Source organism: Scylla paramamosain, chromosome 22 (genome assembly GCF_035594125.1).
Source record: "Scylla paramamosain isolate STU-SP2022 chromosome 22, ASM3559412v1, whole genome shotgun sequence".
Classification (NCBI taxonomy): Eukaryota; Metazoa; Arthropoda; class Malacostraca; order Decapoda; family Portunidae; genus Scylla; species Scylla paramamosain.
Window position 1 is genome coordinate 11,073,638 of NC_087172.1, and position 20,294 is coordinate 11,093,931.

Here is a 20,294-nt window from a genome sequence, read left to right on the forward strand (position 1 = left end):
CTCTTCCTATTATTCATCAAAGATCTTCTAAGCCAAATAGGATTCTGTCCTGTCACCCACTCTTCCAATTATTCCATCAATGATCTTCTAAGCTAAGTGATACCACACGGCATTTTTTTCCTTAAGGAATTAAGGGGAAAATCTGCCATGAAAATATGAAAATTATTTTTAAATAAATGATTTTGAGTTATATGGTCTGTGGAGACAACCAATCCTTTAGCTATCAAATGGTGAAGGTTTTTTCAGTTGGACATAAATTTAAATGTCCAGAGCAAGTTTTAAATGGCCACTGACTGTGGCATATGGATAATATTATCCATTTCTTTCAATTAATTATCTAAAATAATCACATATAAATACATTCCAGTGAATCTAGGATCTTGACTGTTTTGTATGGACAACTGAGAGAAGGAATAAGGCCAACTCACAAGCACATAGCTTGATGACGGAAGATACACTGGAGGGAGAATGTGCATCACTGCTCCTTACCTGGTCCTTTTCTTCACTTCCTAGGGCATTTCTGAGTCATGCTATAACTAATCCAAAGTTGAGAATGCATAAGAAGCAGCTCTGGTTAATGATGGCAGCAGTGAAAAGCAACAGAAACAAAGCATCTAATCAATCACTTCAAGGCCATTTCTCTCCCACTACGGTGCTCATAACATTAGGTGGCTTGCTGGACATACAATGTTCATTGCAAGCATTGTAACCAAAACTATTGCCACTCACCATCAAAGACCTTGCACATATTTTTGGATATGAGAAGTGCAAACTGTTCACAATGATGTATGGAACAAATGTATACATCAAATAAGGATTAGAAATGAGAGAACAGACATGAATTACACTAAAGACAATGAAGAAAAGACAGAAAAATGGACTACAACCAGAAAACTACTAAGCTGGAGAATTCTGATGGTTCCTTACAACAATGATGGGCATGGCATGCCCTGACACCCTCACCTTTGTGGGATTAATACCTTTATAAAGGATGACAAGTAGCCAGATCCTTTTATACACATACTGATACGTGATTACTGATCCCATGAAATTCATATGAAAGCAGAATTTGATAGTATACTACCTTCACAGTGAAAAAAAAAAAAAAAAAAAAAAAAACTTTAGAACTTCAAGTGCATTTTTCTCAAAATTATTGTAAAAATGAACTTAGAATTATTTCCTACTTTTATTTCCAGTTTGATTTTGATAGAAATTTTTGTTCTACAAGATCAAATATAGAAAGATTTGTTGTTTCTTTTTTTAAAGGTTTGACTTGATATACTACAAGATTATCTTTTTTTTTATAAATTTATAATTTTTTTTGGGGGGGAAAATTAATGAAAATGCTTTAAAAACAATAGGACAAATTGTTGAGGTTATGATAAACAATTATGCATGTTAAAATAATAACAAAAAAAAAAAAAAAAAAATAATAATAAATAAATAAATAAATAAATAAAAAATTCAGAATTTTATTGGAAACCACTAACTTTCCTACTGTTTTGTTTCATCTAATCAACTTGAAATTTTTATGTGGTAACCAGGGTACTAATATGCAAAACATATAAATTATTTGTGACTAGATGCAATTTTTAATTCATGGCAGACTCTCCCCTTAAACAACTCATGCAGGGAGGCCACAGAAAGCTGGACTTCTGATCTTTCTAAAATTTCTTCAAAAATTTCTGATTAAGGCAGAGCAAACAGCATTATTCAGTGTCTCAAAAAATCAATTCCTCTATCCATCAGTTCAACAAAACCTTCTAGATACCTATCCTTTCTTCTTCAGTGATATTCAACTGTCTCCGTCTTCAACACTGAACATCCTCATCCTGTCCTTTACTAATTATCTAAACTGGAAACATCTCATCTCTTGCTAAAACAGCTCCTATAAAGTCAGGTGTTCTGAAGCACCTTTGCCAGTTCTCCTCACTCCCCACCTACTAACTAAGTACAGGGGCCTTGTCTGATCATGTATGGAGTACTCTTCACATAATTAGGGGGGTCCCACTCATACTACTCTTTTGAACAGGGTGAAATCAAAAGTATTTCACCTTATCAATTCCTCTCCTCTAACTGTCTTCATCCTTTCTCTTTTTGCCATAATGTCGCATCTCTTGCTATCCTCTACTACTATTTTCATGATAACTGCTCTTCTGATCTTGGTAACTACATGTCTTCCTTCCTTTTGTGGCCATACAGCACAAGACTTTTTACTCTCACTCCTATTTTGTCCACCTCCCTATCCCTAGTCTTAATACAAGAGTTAAGCATAATTCATAATATTTCATCCATTTCAATGGTTAACTCTAGTACTGACTGCCTGCCTCTGTATCTCCCTCTTACCATGACTTGAATTCTTTCAAGAGGGTCTCAGGACACTTCTCCAACTTTAAATAATACTTCTGGCCCTTTTCTTTAGGAGTGGCACCTCAATGGGCTTTTTCTTTCCATATATTTTGTTGCCCTTGACCAGTGCCCTTCTTACATAAAAAAATGTTCATTCTCTCTCTCTCTCTCTCTCTCTCTCTCTCTCTAAGTGAATGAGTGTGTGTGTGTGTATGAGGTGTTCTTAGCTAACTGTATTTTTATGGTTTGAGACAAGCTCATAATGTCCTGTCTTTCAAAATTAATTTGTTATGTTTATCTTTAAGCTATGAATGCTCCTTGCACACACAATTTGTCAATCAATACATTCCACACTGGCTGACGGCTGTCAGAAAAACTATTTCTTCACATCTTCACTCTTTTTATGTACAATTTCTTCCTATGTGCTCTTAGTATTAATTGTCATTGCACCACAAAATATGTGATTTTGTTTAGCTTCTACACATTTGTACATTATGATTATGTCACCTTGTTTTCATCTCTCCTCTAGTGGTGGGAACTTTAGTTTATCAAGCCTTTCTTCATAGCAAAGATCTTTCAAGTCTGGTACACGTTTTGTAGCTGCTCTTTGCACTTTCTTGATCTTTTCAACATTTTTCAGATGTGGACTCCAAACTACTAATGCATATTCAAGTATTGGTCTTATAAATGTTGTGAATATTTTCTTAATCTTCCCATCCATGCATCTAAATGTCATCCTCATATTTCCCAATAAATGATGCATGTCCCTTACTTTGACATTTGTATAGTCTTATGGCTTATCATTACAAAGAGGATCCAATGATATGTGGTTAGGTTCCATTTGAATTGTTTGTATGGCGAATTCTCGTATCATGAAACACATAACTAATGGGAAAATAGGGGTTAGGTTCTGTGACCCAAATGCAACAAACATTTCTATATTACAGAACTGTAAATAAAGCAACTTGAGAAAACAGCATATAAAAGGCATGATTTCATACTAATTAAACACATAAAATGTGCATAACTCACCAATGGATAATCAATGCATTGGGGAGGGTAACTTACTCACCACTCAAATAATTTCTACCTTTTTTTTGCAAGAATTACTGCTAGGACTTGCATCACAACTCATTGGCCATTAAGAAGGCATGGTTAGCACTTGAGAGGCAAAAATAAGGCACAATCTAGACATCAAGTGATCAGTCACACACACAACAGCACACCTAAGACAACAAAAGGAATAACATGCCAGCAGTAACACTGTAATGCATCCAAGCACTGATCAGTCACATAAAGCACTGTACACTATATCTGTACTGTACTGTAAATATGCTTTCTTTGCAATGATATTTTCCATGCCCTCACTGGACTAAACCCTCAGAAGGCTTATGGACCTGATGGGGTCCCTCCTATTGTTCTCTGAAACTGTGCCTCCAAGCCTGCACCTTGCCTAGTCAAACTCTTTCAACTTCATCTGTCAACATCTACCTTTCCCTCTTGCTGGAACTTTGCCTATATTCAGCCTGTTCCTAAAAAGGGTGACAATTCTAATTCCTCAAACTACTGTCCTATTGCTTTAATTTCCTGCCTATCTAAAGTTTTTGAATCTATCCTCAACAGGAAGATTTTTGAACATCTATCACTTCATAACCTTCTATCTGATCGCCAGTATGGGTTCCGTCAATGCCACTCTACTGGTGATCTGGCTTTCTTTACTGAGTCTTGGTCATCCTCTTTTAGAGATTTTGGTGAAACTTTTGCTGTTGCCTTGGTTATATCAAAAGCTTTTGATAGTCTGGCACAAAGGTTTGATTTCCAAACTCTTACAGCTTCTATCCTTCTCTCTGTAACTTCATCTCAAGTTTCCTTTCTGACCATTCTATTGCTGCTGTGGTAGACAGTCATTGTTCTTCTCCTGAATCTATTAAAAGTGGTGTTCCTCAGGGTTCTGTCCTGTCACCCACTCTCTTCTTATTATTCATTAATGACCTTCTAAACCAAACTTCTTGTCCTACCCACTCCTACTCTAATGATACCACCCTGCACTTTCCCATATCTTTTCATAGATGTCCAACATTTCAGGAAGTAAACATTTCATGCAGGGAAGTCACAGAATGCCTGACTTCTGATCTCTCTAAAATGTCTGATTGGGGCAGAGCAAACTTAGTATTATTCAATGACTCAAAAACTCAATTCCTCCACCTATCAACTCGACACAACCTTCAAGACAACTATCCTCTCTTCTTCAATGACACTGAACTGTCCCCGTCTCCTACACTGAACATCCTTGGTCTGTCCCTTACTTATAATCTGAGCTGGAAACTACATATCTCATCTCTAGCTAAAATAGCTTCTATGAAGTTAGGCATTCTGAGATGCTGCCACCAGATTTTCTCTCCCCATCAGCTGCTAATTCTGTACAAGGGCCTTATCCGTCCATGTATGGAGTATGCTTCACATGTCTGGGGGGAGTCCACTCATACCACTCTTCTAGACAAGGTGGAATCAAAAGCTTTTCATCTCATCAACTCCTCTCCTCTAACTGCCTTCAGCTTCTCTCTCATTGCCGCATTGTTGCACCTCTAGCTATCTTCTACCACTACAGTGCTCATCATAAACATTATCGCCAGAGACCACAGTATCCATTTGAAGGATCAAAACATGCGCACTTTCCTTGGCGAGCACTGGGTCCTTTAAACTTAATTATTATACATCTGGCATCTCAGCCTGGGTGTTGGGCAGCTTGCAAAGGCAGGAAGAAGTGATCAGTGCCTGTCAATCACTCTTACTGCTGGGCGTTCTGTTGCTGTCCTCCCGCACTACCCCACAGACTGGCTTGCAGTTACTCTGCTGTTTAGCTGTTTTCCTGGACAATGGTGCACTACCAGATCTTGTTGCAGGATGACATCGCAGTCATCTCAGCTCTCCACAAGGCTGGACACTCCACACGGGCTATCTCTGACCAGATGGGTGTCAGTGTCCGCCAAGTTCAACGATAAGTGAAGTGTATGGCTGAACTTGGCGGCAGCAACATACATACCCACCAGGAAGAAACCACCAGGAAACACCCACAAAACTTCCCTGCAAACCCTGAGAGTGGTACACCTTGAAGTCGAATGTAATCCACAAGTATCTACCAGGAAAATCAGGGAAGACAACTTAGGATTGCTGAGTAACGTGTCTGTGAGGACATTATTGTGCTGCATCCACGACAACCTCCAGTACATGAGCTATGCAACACAGCCTAAGCCTGTGGTTACTGTAGCCCAGCAAGAGAAGAGGCTTGTATTTTGTGAGAGGATAAAAGACTGGACCATCAAGCAGTGGCGTGGCATGCTGTGGGGTGGACGAGTCACGATGCACAGTGACAGCCAGCAGTCAAGGTCGCATGTACCAGCACCCAAGCAGCAACCCCCTTGACCACCACAACACTGCTCCTGCCATCAGATTCCCTGTTTCAGTCATGGTGTTGAGATATTTTTCCTACCATGGGGTGGGGAGCCTCATGGTGTTACCAAAAAAACACCACAATGAATCAGGGGAACTACCTCGAGCTTCTGTGTGACCATCTACTGGGGTCTTTTGAGATGTGTCAGGCCTCCACCTTCATGCAGGACAGTGCACCATGCCATACTGCTAAGTCAGTGAAGCAGTGGCTCAGAGACTGCTGTGTGCCATTCTTTGAAGACTGGCCTGCTAATTCCCTGGACCTGAACCCAACAGAAAATTTGTGGGTGATAATAAAATGGGAGTTACGCAGCGACGACTGTTTAACTGTAGCCAAACTCCAAGCAGTGCTTCACCACCTTTGGAACACATTCACCCTCCAGCATCTCATGGTGCTTGCAAACAGCCTTCTGGCCCATTTGGAAGAGTGCAGGAGACGTCAAGGGAAGCCAACAAAGTATTAGTTGTAAGTTCAATAAATTTCCTTGGATGCAGTACATTTATATTACCTGGTGCAGTGTGGGAGAGGGGTGCGACAATGTTTATGGCGAGCACTGTATTTTCATGCTAATTGCTCTTCTGATGTTGCTAACTGCAAGCCTCCCCTCCTCCTGCGGCCTCGCTGCACAAGACTTTCTTCTTTCTCTCACCCTTATTCTGTCCATCTCTCTAATGCAAGAGTTAACTAGTATTCTCAATCATTCATCCCTTTCTCTCGTTAACTCTGGAACTCCCTGCCTGCTTCTGTATTTCCACCTTCCTATGACTTGAATTCCTTCAAGAAGGAGGTTTCAAGACACTTACCCTTCAATTTTTAACTACTGCTTTGGATCCTTTTCTGGGACTGGCATCTCAGTGAGCTTTATTTTTATTGGATTTTTCTTGCTCTTGGCCAGTGTCCCTCCTAAAAAAAAAAAAAAAAAAAAAAAAAAAAAAAAAAAAAAAAAAAATGATAACAGAGCATGTATATAACAAGTAGTAAGGCCATAAGAATGGAAGTCTGAGAGCCAGCGAGTTCAGTTCAAAAGAGGACTGAATCATTAGGTAGAATTAGAGAATGAATCATAGGTAGGGAATAAAGGAGGAGTGCGCGGTTGTCTTTCAGCTCTCACAAACTCATCTCCATGCATCTGAATCATTGTACATCACCATACCATATAGCCCAGATGTGTTAGTAGGTGGGTGCAGGAAGGCATGCATTTTAAACATTGTAATTTTACTGGACTCAGACTGAAGCTTGTATAATTTGATTTTTGCACACACACACACATACAAAGAAAATAATCTGATTTATAAATCTTGCATCATCAGTTTCTCGTATAATAGATACTCATAAAGTAGGATCTCCTTGTATACCTAAGTCTTTCCTTTTCAGATTATGTTGTTATCTAATTTATAATTCCTATCAGGTCACTTTGAACTTTTGCCAAATGTTGTCATATGACATCAACATTAAAATCCACTTGCCATTTCTTACTCCATTCATACAGTCCCATGAGATCTTTCTGTAAATCTCTGCATGAACCTTCATCATTTATTTTCCTTTGCAACTGTGCTTCATCAGCAAACATCTTCATATAAGTCTCTGTTCCAATATTAGCATCTATATTATTGACATACATAAAGAAAACACCAGGACCGGATAAAATTTACCCACAAATATTGGAGGCTAAAAATGAACTTGCAAAGCCTCTGTCCATATTATTAAATAAATCATTAAACAGTCTGGCCCCAGACGAATGGAAATTAGCTAATGTTACACCTATCTTTAAAAAGGTGATAAATCTCAACATCATAATTACCATCCCATAAGACTCATATCTGCAGTAAGTAAACTTATGGAATCAATAATAAGGGATAAAACAGTAGAATTCCTAGAAATCATAAAGGACACTCAACATGAATTTAGAAATAAACCTTCATGTTTAACAAATTTACTGGACTTTTTTCACATGTATGATATGGATGATAACACCATGACAATAGATATAGTTTAATTTTCAAAAGTATTTGATAAGGTTCCTCATAAGCAGGAGGCAGTAGGCACCTACTGAAACAATAATTACTCCCAGTGAGGTCTAAAGCACTAGATCAGTGAGTGCTGTGAACTGATCATTGAACCCAGCTGACCTCACTTAATGTTTCCCTTTGTGTCTCTCAATACAAAGGGGCAGCCACAGCCTGTCCCCTAAAGACAACTCTCTTCCTTTACACAAAACTACAAGCACCTAATTACAAACACACACCCTTCACTCAAAATTCAAAATTATCATGGTAACTTGTACACCAACCTCGGAAATCTCATCTGGGGAAGGGACCACAAATGTCCCCAGGTCAGACTGCTCTTCTGGTATCAACCCTAAGTGTCTTAACACCCCCCCCTCTCAACTTTTTCTTCATTAACTTCTGCAACATTTGCAGTCTTGGATCCAATTTTCAATCCGTAGAACACCACTTCTCCTCTACTAAACCTCATCTTCTTTACCTCACTGAAGCACATGTGTCTGAGCCAACTGACAGTAGGCCCTTTTCTGTTCCCTCCTACTTTCTCTATCCTCATTTTCAATCCAAAACTGGATGTTGCGTTTATGTGCGTAACAACTTAACCTGCTCTTGTGCCCACACTCTTGAATCTTCTGAGTTCTCCACCATCTGGCTATGACTACAGAGTCACTCTCAAACTAAATTTATCTGTGCTGTATACCTCTCACCTAACACCTCTGACTATAAGAAATTCTTATTTCTTATAGTCTTAACTTCCAAAGTGGAGCACATTCTGACTCTTCCTTTTTGAGGAAATCCCCATTCTTGGAGACTTCAATGTTCATCACCATCTTTGGCTTTCCTCCCCCTTCACTGACCATCCTGGTGAACTAGCCTTCAACTTTGCTATCCTCCACGACATAGAGTAATTGGTGTGACACCCTACTCGCATTCCTGGCTGTCTTGGAGATACACCCAACATTCTTGACCTTCTCCTAACCTCTAATCCTCCTGCTTATGTTGTTATCCTCTCTTCTTCGTTGGGCTACTCTGATCAAAATCTCATATCTGTATCTTGTCCTATCGCTCCAATCCCTCCTCAAGATCTCCTAAGCGGAGGTGCCTCTGACATTTTGCCTATGCTAGTTGGAGGGACCTGAGGAGGTATTTTGCTGATTTTCCTTGGAATGACTACTGCTTCTGTGACAGAGACCCATCTCTTTGTGCCAAGCACATAACAGAGATGATAGTGTCTAGCATAGAGGCATACATTCCTCACTCATTTCCTTGACCTAAACCTTCCAAACCTTGGTTTTTTTTTTTTTTTTTTTTTTTTTTATGTAGGAAGGATACTGGCCAAGGGCAACAAAAATCTAATAAAAAAAATGCCCACTGAAATGCCAGTCCCTAAAAGGGTCAAAGCAGTGGTCAAAAATTGGTGGATAAGTGTCTTGAAACCTCCCTCTTAAAGGAATTCAAGTCATAGGAAGGTGGAAATACAGAAGCAGGCAAGGAGTTCCAGAGTTTACCAGAGAAAGGGATGAATGATTGAGAATACTGGTTAACTCTTGCGTTAGAGAGGTGGACAGAATAGGAGTGAGAGAAAGAAGAAAGTCTTGTGCAGCGAGGCCGCGGAAGGAGGGGAGGCATGCAGTTAGCAAGATCAGAAGAGCAGTTAGCATGAAAATAGCGGTAGAAGACAGCTAGAGATGCAACATTGCGGCGGTGAGAGAGAGGCTGAAGACAGTCAGTTAGAGGAGAGGAGTTGATGAGACGAAAAGCTTTTGATTCCACCCTGTCTAGAACAGCAGTATGAGTGGAACCTCCCCAGACATGTGAAGCATACTCCATACATGGACGGATAAGGCCCTTGTACAGAGTTAGCAGCTGCGGGGGTGAGAAAAACTGGCGGAGACGTCTCAGAACACCTAACTTCATGGAAGCTGTTTTAGCTAGAGTTTAACACAGTCTGTTCTCATGGTATACAAGATAGAGAGGTGGCCCACAAAAGGTATTTTAGCCTTCCATCACCAGAATCTCGTGCACTTTAAATTTCTGCCGGGAACCATGCCAAGTCAAACTAGTTCCAACTAGCCATTAAAAACTCCATTAATAGAAAGTCAAAATCTTTCAAGATCTAATTCTCCTCATGACTTTCGGCAACTAACCAAAAACTTCTCCAATAACTTTGATTCTTCTTCTTTCCCTCCTTTATTTCAACCAGATGGCACCACTGCTATCACATCTATCTCTAAAGCTGGACTCTTTGCTCAAACCTTTGCTAAAAACTCGGATGATTCAGGGTTTGTTCCTCCCTCTCCTCCACCCTCTGAGTACTTCACGCTACCTAATAAAATTCTCCACAATGATGTTTTCCATGCCCTCGCTGGCCTAAACCCTCAGAAGGCTTGTGGGCCTTTTGGTGTCCCTCCTATTGTTCTTGAAACTGTGCATCCATGCTTGCACCCCGCCAAACCAAACTCTTTCAACTCTGTCTGTCAACATCTATCTTTCCTTCTTGCTGGAAGTTTGCCTACATTCAGCCTGTTCCTAAAAAAGGGTGACCATTCTAGTCCCTCAAACTACTGTCCTATTGCTTTAATTTCCTGCCATCTAAAGGTTGTTAATCTATCCTCAACAGGAAGATTCTTAAGCATGTATCACTTCACAACCTCATATCTGATCACTAGTATGGATTTCGTCAAGACTGCTCTACTGCTGATCTTCTGGCTTTCCTTACTGAATCTTTGTCATCCTCTTTTAGAGATTTTGGTGGAACTTTTGCTGTTGCCTTAGACATATCAAAAACTTCTGACAAGCATATTTGGTATTGTTCAATGCCTCAAAAACTTAATTCTTCCATCTATCAACTTGACTTAACCTTCCAGACAGCTAACCCCTCTTCTTCAGTGACACTCAACTGTCCTCCTCTTCTACAATGAACATCCTCAATCTGTCCTTTTCTTATAATCTTATCTGGAAACTTCACATCTCATCTCTAACTAAAACAGCTTCAATGAAGTTAGGCGTTCTGAGACATCTCTGCCAGTTTTTCTCATCCCCCAACTGCTAACTCTGTACAAGGGCCTTATCTGTGTATATATGGAGTATTCTTCAAATTGGATCAATAAAAGTAGTGGCATTCTTCAAGGATCAGTCTTAGGACCAATCCTCTTCATAATATATATCAATAATTGATGAAGGGATCATAAGTAAACTGTCAAAATTTGCAGATAATACTAAAATTACTAACAAGGCCGACTCACCAAACTGTCAAATTCTGCGAAATGACATAGACATTCTCTCATTGAATGGTTTGAAAAGTGGCTTATGAACTTAATTTTGATAAATGCCATGCATTACATACTGGAAATAGTAATACACAGGATAATTATACAAAGGGTAACACCCTCATCAAAAGTGTGAATGCTGACAAAGATCTGGTTGTTTTAGTGTCAATGGATCTTAAACCAAGTAAACATTGCACTGAAGTCGTTAAAACTGCCAATAAATTAATATACTTCATAGGAAGATCTTTCACCTTCCAATCAGAGAATATCATTTTTGGATTGTACAACTCACTCGTACGTCCTCATCTTGAATACAATGTACAGTTTTGGTCACCCTACTACAAGAGGATATTGAGAAATTAGAAAAAAATACAACACAGAGTAACAAAAAGGATCTCAAAGCTTCAAAATAAACCCTACGAGGAACGCCTTGAAGAAATAAATCTATTCTCCCTATCCAAACGCAGACTAAAAGGGGATCTGATATTGCTTTACAAAATTTTTATGAGTTTTGCAAATATGAGACTTGAACTCTTCCTAACACTCAGCCAGTCTAATGTTACAAGAAACAATGGCTCTAAAATAATAGGTAAGTGATTTCAAACAAATGAAGCCAAATATTTCTTCTTCACTTGTGTCATAAATATCTGGAATTCATCAAGAGTCATGAACTTAGGTACTGTTGATTCATTTAAAACCTGTCTTCACAAGTATCTAGAAACTAATCCCTGGTTGTCATTGTTCATATCCGAATAATAAACATGTTCATTCTGTACTATCTGTCATCTGATGGGGGTATATTTTACTAAGGAAGGGAAACAATTGTTATGTAACAAACACTAAAGATTAAAGAGACCTTAGTGATGGCTTGTTTCTTGGTGATTTAATAATGACCTCATCACAGTAATGGTAAAAGGAATGAAGTCCTTGTACAGCAATTCATCCATCACTATAGTCATCTAGTTAAATGTTTCTCAGTGAATAAAATTTATAAAGAAGCACCTCATCAAATGACACAAATATTAAGATTGTATGTAGATTGTATGTAGAAGTAGACATCTCTCTTACTTTTCTCTCAAATTTCATGTTGGTTTTTTTCTACACAACATGGTATCATTTCCCTTTTCTGGCCAGCTTCAGCTGTAGGGATGGAGAGGAGCCTTCTGCTGTTGCTATCCTGTCTCTCTCATTAATAGTTGGAGTAAAATAGTTATCCAAACAGCCTAGTAAGGACCTCAGTGTCTGTTGTTATTTGGGATTTCTTTGTATTCCTTTATATCAAGTCTCGATGGTTCCCTTCTTCCTCTATATCTATTGTTTTCCTTGACCCACTGTGTCACAATATTATTTATTGCTAATTTCAGAACTTTATCCTTCCACGAATCTTCCCTTGTATTCTACTCTTCTCAATATATCTCTTTACAATTAAAATCTCCCATTACAATAATTACATTTTTCTTTAATTTTCTTATCAAGCCATTTTCTGTATCATTCAGTAAATGATCATGCTCTTGTCTATTCCAGGCCTTTGTTTAAGGTGGAACATACACCACTGTAATACTATTTTCCTCCTCTTCTATTTATTAGTTTTAAATTTATGCCTTCCACAACCCTTCTGCCTTTTCCACACTTCCCACCCTGATATTATTTTTTACAAGCATCATCATTCCTCCATCTTTTCTACATGTTTCTTGCCCACATTTTACAATTTTCCATTCCTAAACTTGGTGTCTCCGAGTCTCTTAGCTCAGTTTCCACCATTGCCATAATGTTTCATTTGTTTTTAAAAATTCATTGACTTCATCAATCACTAAAACTAAACAATCAACATTAGTATATGCCATCTTCCATGTCCCTCCCTCTGTTACTGCTAAATTTCCAAACCCTTCACTCTTTCAGTGTACCACTTTCTCAACCTTAGGTCCAATACTCATGAAAACATTTCCTTTTTCCTCTTGTATTTTCTGTTCATTCCTTTTGCTTTTCTTCTCAATTTGCCAAGCTTTTTTTTCCATTCTTCCTCATTAATTCCTCTTCTAATCCAAACTTGCTTATAATCATTACTCTTGGCTACCTCCCATGCATTTGTCAATGCTTCTTCCACTGCTGTTTGGGATTTTAATTTAATTTTCATTGGTCTACTCTTTCCTTGTTCATATTTTCCAATCCTGTATACCTCTATTAACTTTGTATCGTCTTCATTCATGACACCCAGTACCAATTGAGCCATTCTTTTCTGCTTTGCTTCTCTTTTATACCAATTTATCATGCTTTCTCTCAGGCCAAAGACCACCATGCTTTTATTTTGTCTAGTGTCTTTTACCAAATTTTCGTTTTCTTTCTTTTATCACCTTTATAGCCTTTGCCAAGCCTTCCTTGCTCTTCTAGTCCTTCACTACCTCTGTATAACTAACATTTTTTCTAGCTCCTCACACTTAAAGACCTTTCTGCCATTTTCTTTACTTGTTCTTGGCTCTCCTTAATTTGCTTTTCACTGTTTATGTCTTGGACTTCTGTCACTCTCATCCTTTTCTCTAGCAGACTTAGTTGCATTTTTCTAATTTTCATTGCCTTTTCCATCTCCCATTTTTTTCCTCCATTTGCTTTTCCTTATCATTTATTTTCTTCAACACTCACTTGATTTTCTAATCCATTCCTAAGCATATTCTTGTTCTGATTTAAACTTGTATTTTCACTTCTAGTTTCACTTCGTTGTCCCTATACAACATTGCAAGCTAGAGAGATTCATCTTAGCCCCAATTTGCATTCCTTTACTGATTAGCTTGGGGGTTCCATGCCTTGAAGATCTTTATACAGCTCCTCCTCCAGCTTTGGGAAAAACTGAGGAATATTCACAAAGCCTCCTGCTTCATCCATTTGTATAGAATGCCATCAGAAGTTTGTAGTTGTACTACATTAAATTTTGTTTACACACTTTTCAACAGAAATACGTTTCAGTGCATTTTCTCAAAACAGATTCCTAATTTATTTTGTCTAACTTCTGTAAAAGTCATAATATAAAATTGCTGTTTATTTACAATGGCATTTTGCGTAAAATTTAAAGATCATTGATTCAAGTGTTGTCTTATATGCCAAAATATACGGCATTTTTCTTTTCCCCGTTTTTCACATTCTAAGGTATCTTAGAATACTAGAATGAAGATGATAATGATAATGGTAAACTATGATGATGATGATGATGGAGAATGATAATGGCAATGATGATATGGAGAATAATGATGATGAAATGGGGATAACGATGATGATGGTGATAATGATGAGGGAGAGGATAGCAGTGTCAATGATGATCAGGTAGGTGATAATGATGATGATGATGAAGTGGGGATAACAATGATGATGATGGTGATAATGATGAAAGAGAGGAGAGCGATGGCGATGATGATGATGATGATGATGATGATGATGATGATGATGATGATTATGATGATGATGATGATGATGGAGGAGGCAGTAGGCATATGCCAAAATGATAATTACTCCCAGTGAGGTCTAAAGCACTGGATCACGGGGTACTGTGAACTTAAACCCAGCTGTGACCTCACTGTAGGTTTCCTTTCTGTCTCACAACACAAGGGGGCAGTCATAGCCTATCCTCTAAAGACAACTCTCTTCCTCCACACAAAACTACAAACACCTAGTAACACACACACACACACACACACCCTACACTCAAAATTTCAAAATTATTATGGCGACTCCTACACCAGCCTTGGAGTCCCCATCTGGGGAGGGGATCACAAATGCCCCCAGGTCAGACTGCCCTTCTAATGACGATCATAAGTGTCTTGACACCCCCCTCAACTTTTTCTTCATTAACTTCTGCAACATTCGTGGTCTAAGATCTAATTTTCAATCTGTAGAACACCACCTCTCTTCTAAACCTCATCTTCTTTTCTTCACTGAAACTCAGGTGTCTAAGGCAACTGACAGTAGCCCCTTTTCTGTTCCCTCCTATTTTATCTATCCTCATATTTTATCCAAAGCTGGATGTTGCGTTGATGTGCGCAACAATTTAATCTGTTCTCGTGCCCACACTCTTAAATCTTCAGAGTTTTCCATCTGGCTATGACTACAGAGTCACTCAAACTAAATTTAACTGTGCTGTATACCTCTCACCTAACTCCTCTGACTGTAAGAAATTCTTTGACTACTTAACTTCCAAATTGGAGCACATATTGACTCTCTTCCCTTTCACAGAGATCTCCATTCTTGGAGACTTCAATGTTCACCACCAGCTTTGGCTTTCCTCTCCCTTCACTAACCATCCTGGTGAACTAGCCTTTAACTTTGCTATCCTCCACAACCTAGAGCAATTGGTACAACACCCTACTTATATTCCTGACCGTCTTGGAGATAGGCCCAACATTCTTGATCTTTTCCTGATCTCTAATCCTTCTGCTTATGCTGTCACTCTCTCTTCTCTGTTGGGCTCCTCCAATCACAATCTCATATCTGTATCTTGTCCTACTTGTATTCCTGACTGTCTTGGAGATATGCCCAACATTCTTGACCTTTTCCTGATCTCTAATCCTTCTGCTTATGCTGTCACCCTCTCTTCTCTGTTGAGCTCCTCCAATCACAATCCCATATCTGTATATTGTCCTATCGCTCCAATCCCTCCTCAGGATCCCCCTAAGTAAAGATGCCTCTGGAGTTTTGCCTCTGCTAGTTGCGTGGACCTGAGGAAGTATTTTGCTGATTTTCCTTGGAATGACTACTGCTTCCGTGTCAGAGACCATGTCTTTGTGTGCTGAATGCATAACAGAGGTGATAATGTCTGGCATGGAGGCGTACATTCCTCACTCTTTTTTCTCAACCTAAATCTTCCAAACCTTCGTTTAACGCAGCTTGTTCTTGTGCTATATGTGATAGAGTGGTGTCCCATAAAAGGTACTTAAGCCTTCCATCACCAGAATCTCATAGACTTTATATTTCTGCCCAAAACCATGCCAAGTCTGTTCTCCAACTAGCCAAAAACTTCATTAACAGACTGTCAAAATCTTTTGAGATCTAACTCCCCTCGTGACTTCTGACATCTAGCCAAAATATCTCCAATAACTTTGTTTCTTCTTTCCCTCCTTTATTTCAACCCGATGGCACCACTGCTATCACATCTATTTCTAAAGCTGAACTCTTCACTCAAACCTTTGGTAAAAATCTCTACCTTGGGCTTGTTCCTCCCTCTCCTCCACCTTCTGACTACTTCATGCTACCTATTAAAATTCTTTGCAATGATGTTTTCCATGCTCTTGCTGGCCTAAACCCTTGGAAGGCTTGTGGACCTAATGGGGTCCTTCCTATTGTCCTCCGAAACTGTGCCTCCATGCTTGCACCTTGTTTAGTCAAACTCTTTCAGCTCTGTCTGTCAACATCTACCTTTCCTTCTTGCTGGAAGTTTGCCTACATTCAACCTGTTCCTCAAAAAGGGTGACCATTCTAATTCCTCAAACTACTATCCTATTGCTTTAATTTCCTGCCTATCTAAAGTTTTTGAATCTATCCTCAACAGGAATATTCTTAAACATCTATCACTTCACAATCTTCTATCTGATCGCCAGTATGGGTTTCGTCAAGGGCACTCCACTGGTGATCTTCTGGCTTTCCTTACTGAGTCTTGGTCATCCTCTTTTAGAGATTTTGGTGGAACTTTTGCTGTTGCCTTAGACATATTAAAAGCAAATTCGGTATTGTTCAATTGCTGTTGCATTGGACATATCAAAAGCTTTTGATAGAATCTGGCACAGAGCTTTGACTTCCAAACTACCCTCCTATGTCTTTTATCCTTCTCTCTGTAACTTCATCTCAAGTTTCCTTTCTGACCATTCTATTGCTGCTGTAGTAGACGGTCACTGTTCTTCTAAATCTATTAAGAGTGGTGTTCCTCAGGGTTCTGTCCTGTCACCAACTCTCTACTTACTATTCATCAATGACATTCTAAACCAAAATTCTTGTCCTATCCACTCCTACGCTGATGATACCAATACCACCCTGCACTTTTCCATGTCTTTTCATAGACATTCAACCCTTCAGGAAGTAAACATTTCATGCAGGGAAGCCACAGAATGTCTGACTTCTGATCTCTCTAAAATTTCTGATTGGGGCAGAGCAAATTTGGTATTGTTCAATGACTCAAAAACTCAATTCCTCCATCTATCAACTCGACACAACCTTCCAGACAACTATCCCCTCTTCTTCAGGGACACTCAACTGTCCCCCTCTTCTACACTGAACATCCATGGTCTGTCCTTTACTTATAATCTGAACTGGAAACTTCACATCTCATCTCTAGCTAAAACAGCTTCTATGAAGTTAGGTGTTCTGAGACATCTCTGCCAGTTTTTCTCACCCCCCAGCTGCTAACTCTGTACAAGGACATTATCCGTCCATGTATGGAGTATACTTCACATGTCTGGGGGCGTTCCACTCATACTGCTCTTCTAGACAGGGTGGAATCAAAAGCTTTTCATCTCATCAACTCCTCTCCTCTGACTGACTGTCTTCAGCCTCTCTCTCATTGCCACAATGTTGCATCTCTTGCTGTCTTCTACTGCTATTTTCATGTTAAATGCTCTTCTGATCTTACTAACTGCATGCCTCCCTTCCTTCCACGGCTTCACTGCACAAGACATTCTTCTTTCTCTCACTCCTATTCTGTCCACCTCTCTAATGCAAGAGTTAACCAGTATTGTCAATCATTCATCCCTTTCTCTGGTAAACTCTGGAACTCCCTGCCTGCTTCTGAATTTCCACCTTCCTGTGACTTGAATTCCTTCAAGAGGGAGGTTTCAAGACACTTATCCTTCAGTTTTTGGCTATCGCTTTGGACCCTTTTCTGGGACTGGCATCTCGGTGAGTTTTTTTTTAAATTTGATTTTTGTTGCCCTTGGCCAGTGTCCCTCCTACATAAAAAAATGAAAAATAAATAAAAAATAAAAATAAATAAATGAAATAAAATAAAATAAAATAAAAAATAAATAAATAAAAAAAATGCAATATATTGGCCTCACTTCACCTCAACCAGCTGACTACTTGCCCTCCACCCCAGCATCCTTTCAAAGGCAATAACTGACTCCTTTATCAACACCACCACCAGCACCAAGACACCACAGCCAATACACAGCCCCAGCTCACCACCATGCCTTGTGCCTCACTCTAAACACACACATTCTCTCTCTCTCTCTCTCTCTCTCTCTCTCTCTCTCTCTCTCTCTCTCTCTCTCTCTCTCTCTCTCTCTCCCTCTCCCTCTCCCTCTCCCTCTCCCTCTCCCTCTCCCTCTCTCTCTCTCTCTCTCTACTTATGAAGATTGTGATGAGTAAAAAGATGTTCACTTTACTGTATGATGGGAGCATGATTGGTGTTCAGTGTCAAATTAAAAGAAAAGAAAAAATCCTAATCTGATAACTGCATAAAAATGGGGGCCACATTGATCAAACCAGTGATGAGTAGGGGTCCAATGTATGGCTTTAATTCTCTCCTTTATATACACTTTCCACAATCCTGTAGTGTATAATATATAAGTATTTCTTTCTATTACAAATACCTATAAATAAACAAGAACTGTATGTTCAACATCTGGCAACACCCCCATCTCAAAGCCATGGTTACTTCACCTGGAGTTCTCAAAGAAAAGAACATACTATAAATTTTACGACTTTCAGTTTTCCCTTTCAATTACTCTGAAGTATTGTTCTCTATTTCTTATGCCTTACTGATTATAGATTTGAGAAGTAACTTCCCAAGAAATGATTTTTTGGGAAACAGCAGCCCGCCCTGTGTAGCCAACTCCACGCAACAATAAGAGTGCGCCAAAACATTTATGACAAAAAAAATTATCCCTCTTCAGTACCAAAGCTTTCAGTTTCATTTTACTGCTTTGTTATTATATGCATGCTGACAGAGGCATAAAAACACAAAATAAACCCAAATTCAGTCCATAATAACTATGAGCCCAAAAGATGGGTATATATACGAAAACATTCACTCATGACTTGTCAAAATATTCTTTGTTACTGTTTGTGACAAGTCTTATAATTGAAGGTCGTAAAATGGCTCAAAAATGATATTATATATATATATATATATATATATATATATATATATATATATATATATATATATATATATATATATATATATATATATATATATATATATATATATATATATACTAAACACTGTATAGGTTAAAGTCATACCTGTATAATGGTCTGTGGTATTGCCCTGTCAGCAGTTTTGGCCTTCAATGCATTTGCCAAAACTGAGAGGTTTTCACAGTTGACAGCTTTTAGAGTAACAATGAATTTTTGATTTCTCCCTCCATCTGGTAAATCAACCTGAAAAAAAATAAAAAAAGATAAGTGATACATACATACATGCATATAATGATGATATATATTTCTCCCACAGGCAAGCTCATATGCTGGCTTATCTATGCTGGAAAAAAAAAAAAATGAAGACCAAGAAGAAAAAAACTGAAGACCCAGAAGATTATAAGTGTTCAGAAACAGACCACTAGGTATTTAGCTTAGGAGAGAGTAACAATCTGTATATGGAACCTATGCATATCTGAAATCACTGTAATTGTATGATCAAAGAAATTATCAAAAATATTATTTTTTTCCTTGTCTAAAGTCACCAAAAGTTGTTTCCATAATCACCTAGAGTATAATTTATGCACTCTTAAATTTTCTTTAGTTCTTTCCTCAATTTTATTTTTCCAGACTTTAAAATTTGCTCAGTTAACTTGGATTAAGAAAATGGGGGACTTTACTGAAGAGGCTTCCACCAGATGTCTTATGGGTTGCTGCACCATTAGGATGAAAAGAGTCCCTGATTATCTTGACTTTCATACATTGTGCAAGAAGCTCTTCATTAAATTACCAGCACACACAATTAATTCATAGTTGAATTTTCTTGAAAACCTTATAACACAGATCTTATATATATAAAAAAAATATATAATCCAAAAGTCTAACCTGCATCTAAAGATGTTTAACTTAGATATCAGTAGTGATAAGGGAAAATTCAAGAGCTGCCTGTTAGCTGGACACAACATCCACTCTCAATAAACCAAGGGTAGTGAGAGTCAGGGGAAAGACACTGGTGGCCAAGTGAATGTGATGGCACAGTACAAATGTAAATAATGTCCCAGAACTCATCTTCAGGCGAGGACTGTACCTGGCTTCATTTGTCCAGTGTAC

At 38.6% G+C, this 20,294-nt stretch overlaps 1 protein-coding gene across 1 annotated transcript in view; it reads right to left on the bottom strand.

The window, feature by feature from the left end:
* Positions 1-20,294, bottom strand: part of LOC135111538 (protein argonaute-2-like) — a 253,733-nt gene that overhangs the window by 180,385 nt on the left and 53,054 nt on the right. The window contains exon 4 of the mRNA XM_064024947.1: positions 19,290-19,427. Within this exon, the coding sequence (XP_063881017.1) occupies positions 19,290-19,427 (138 nt within the window). The remainder of the gene's footprint in view (positions 1-19,289; positions 19,428-20,294) is intronic.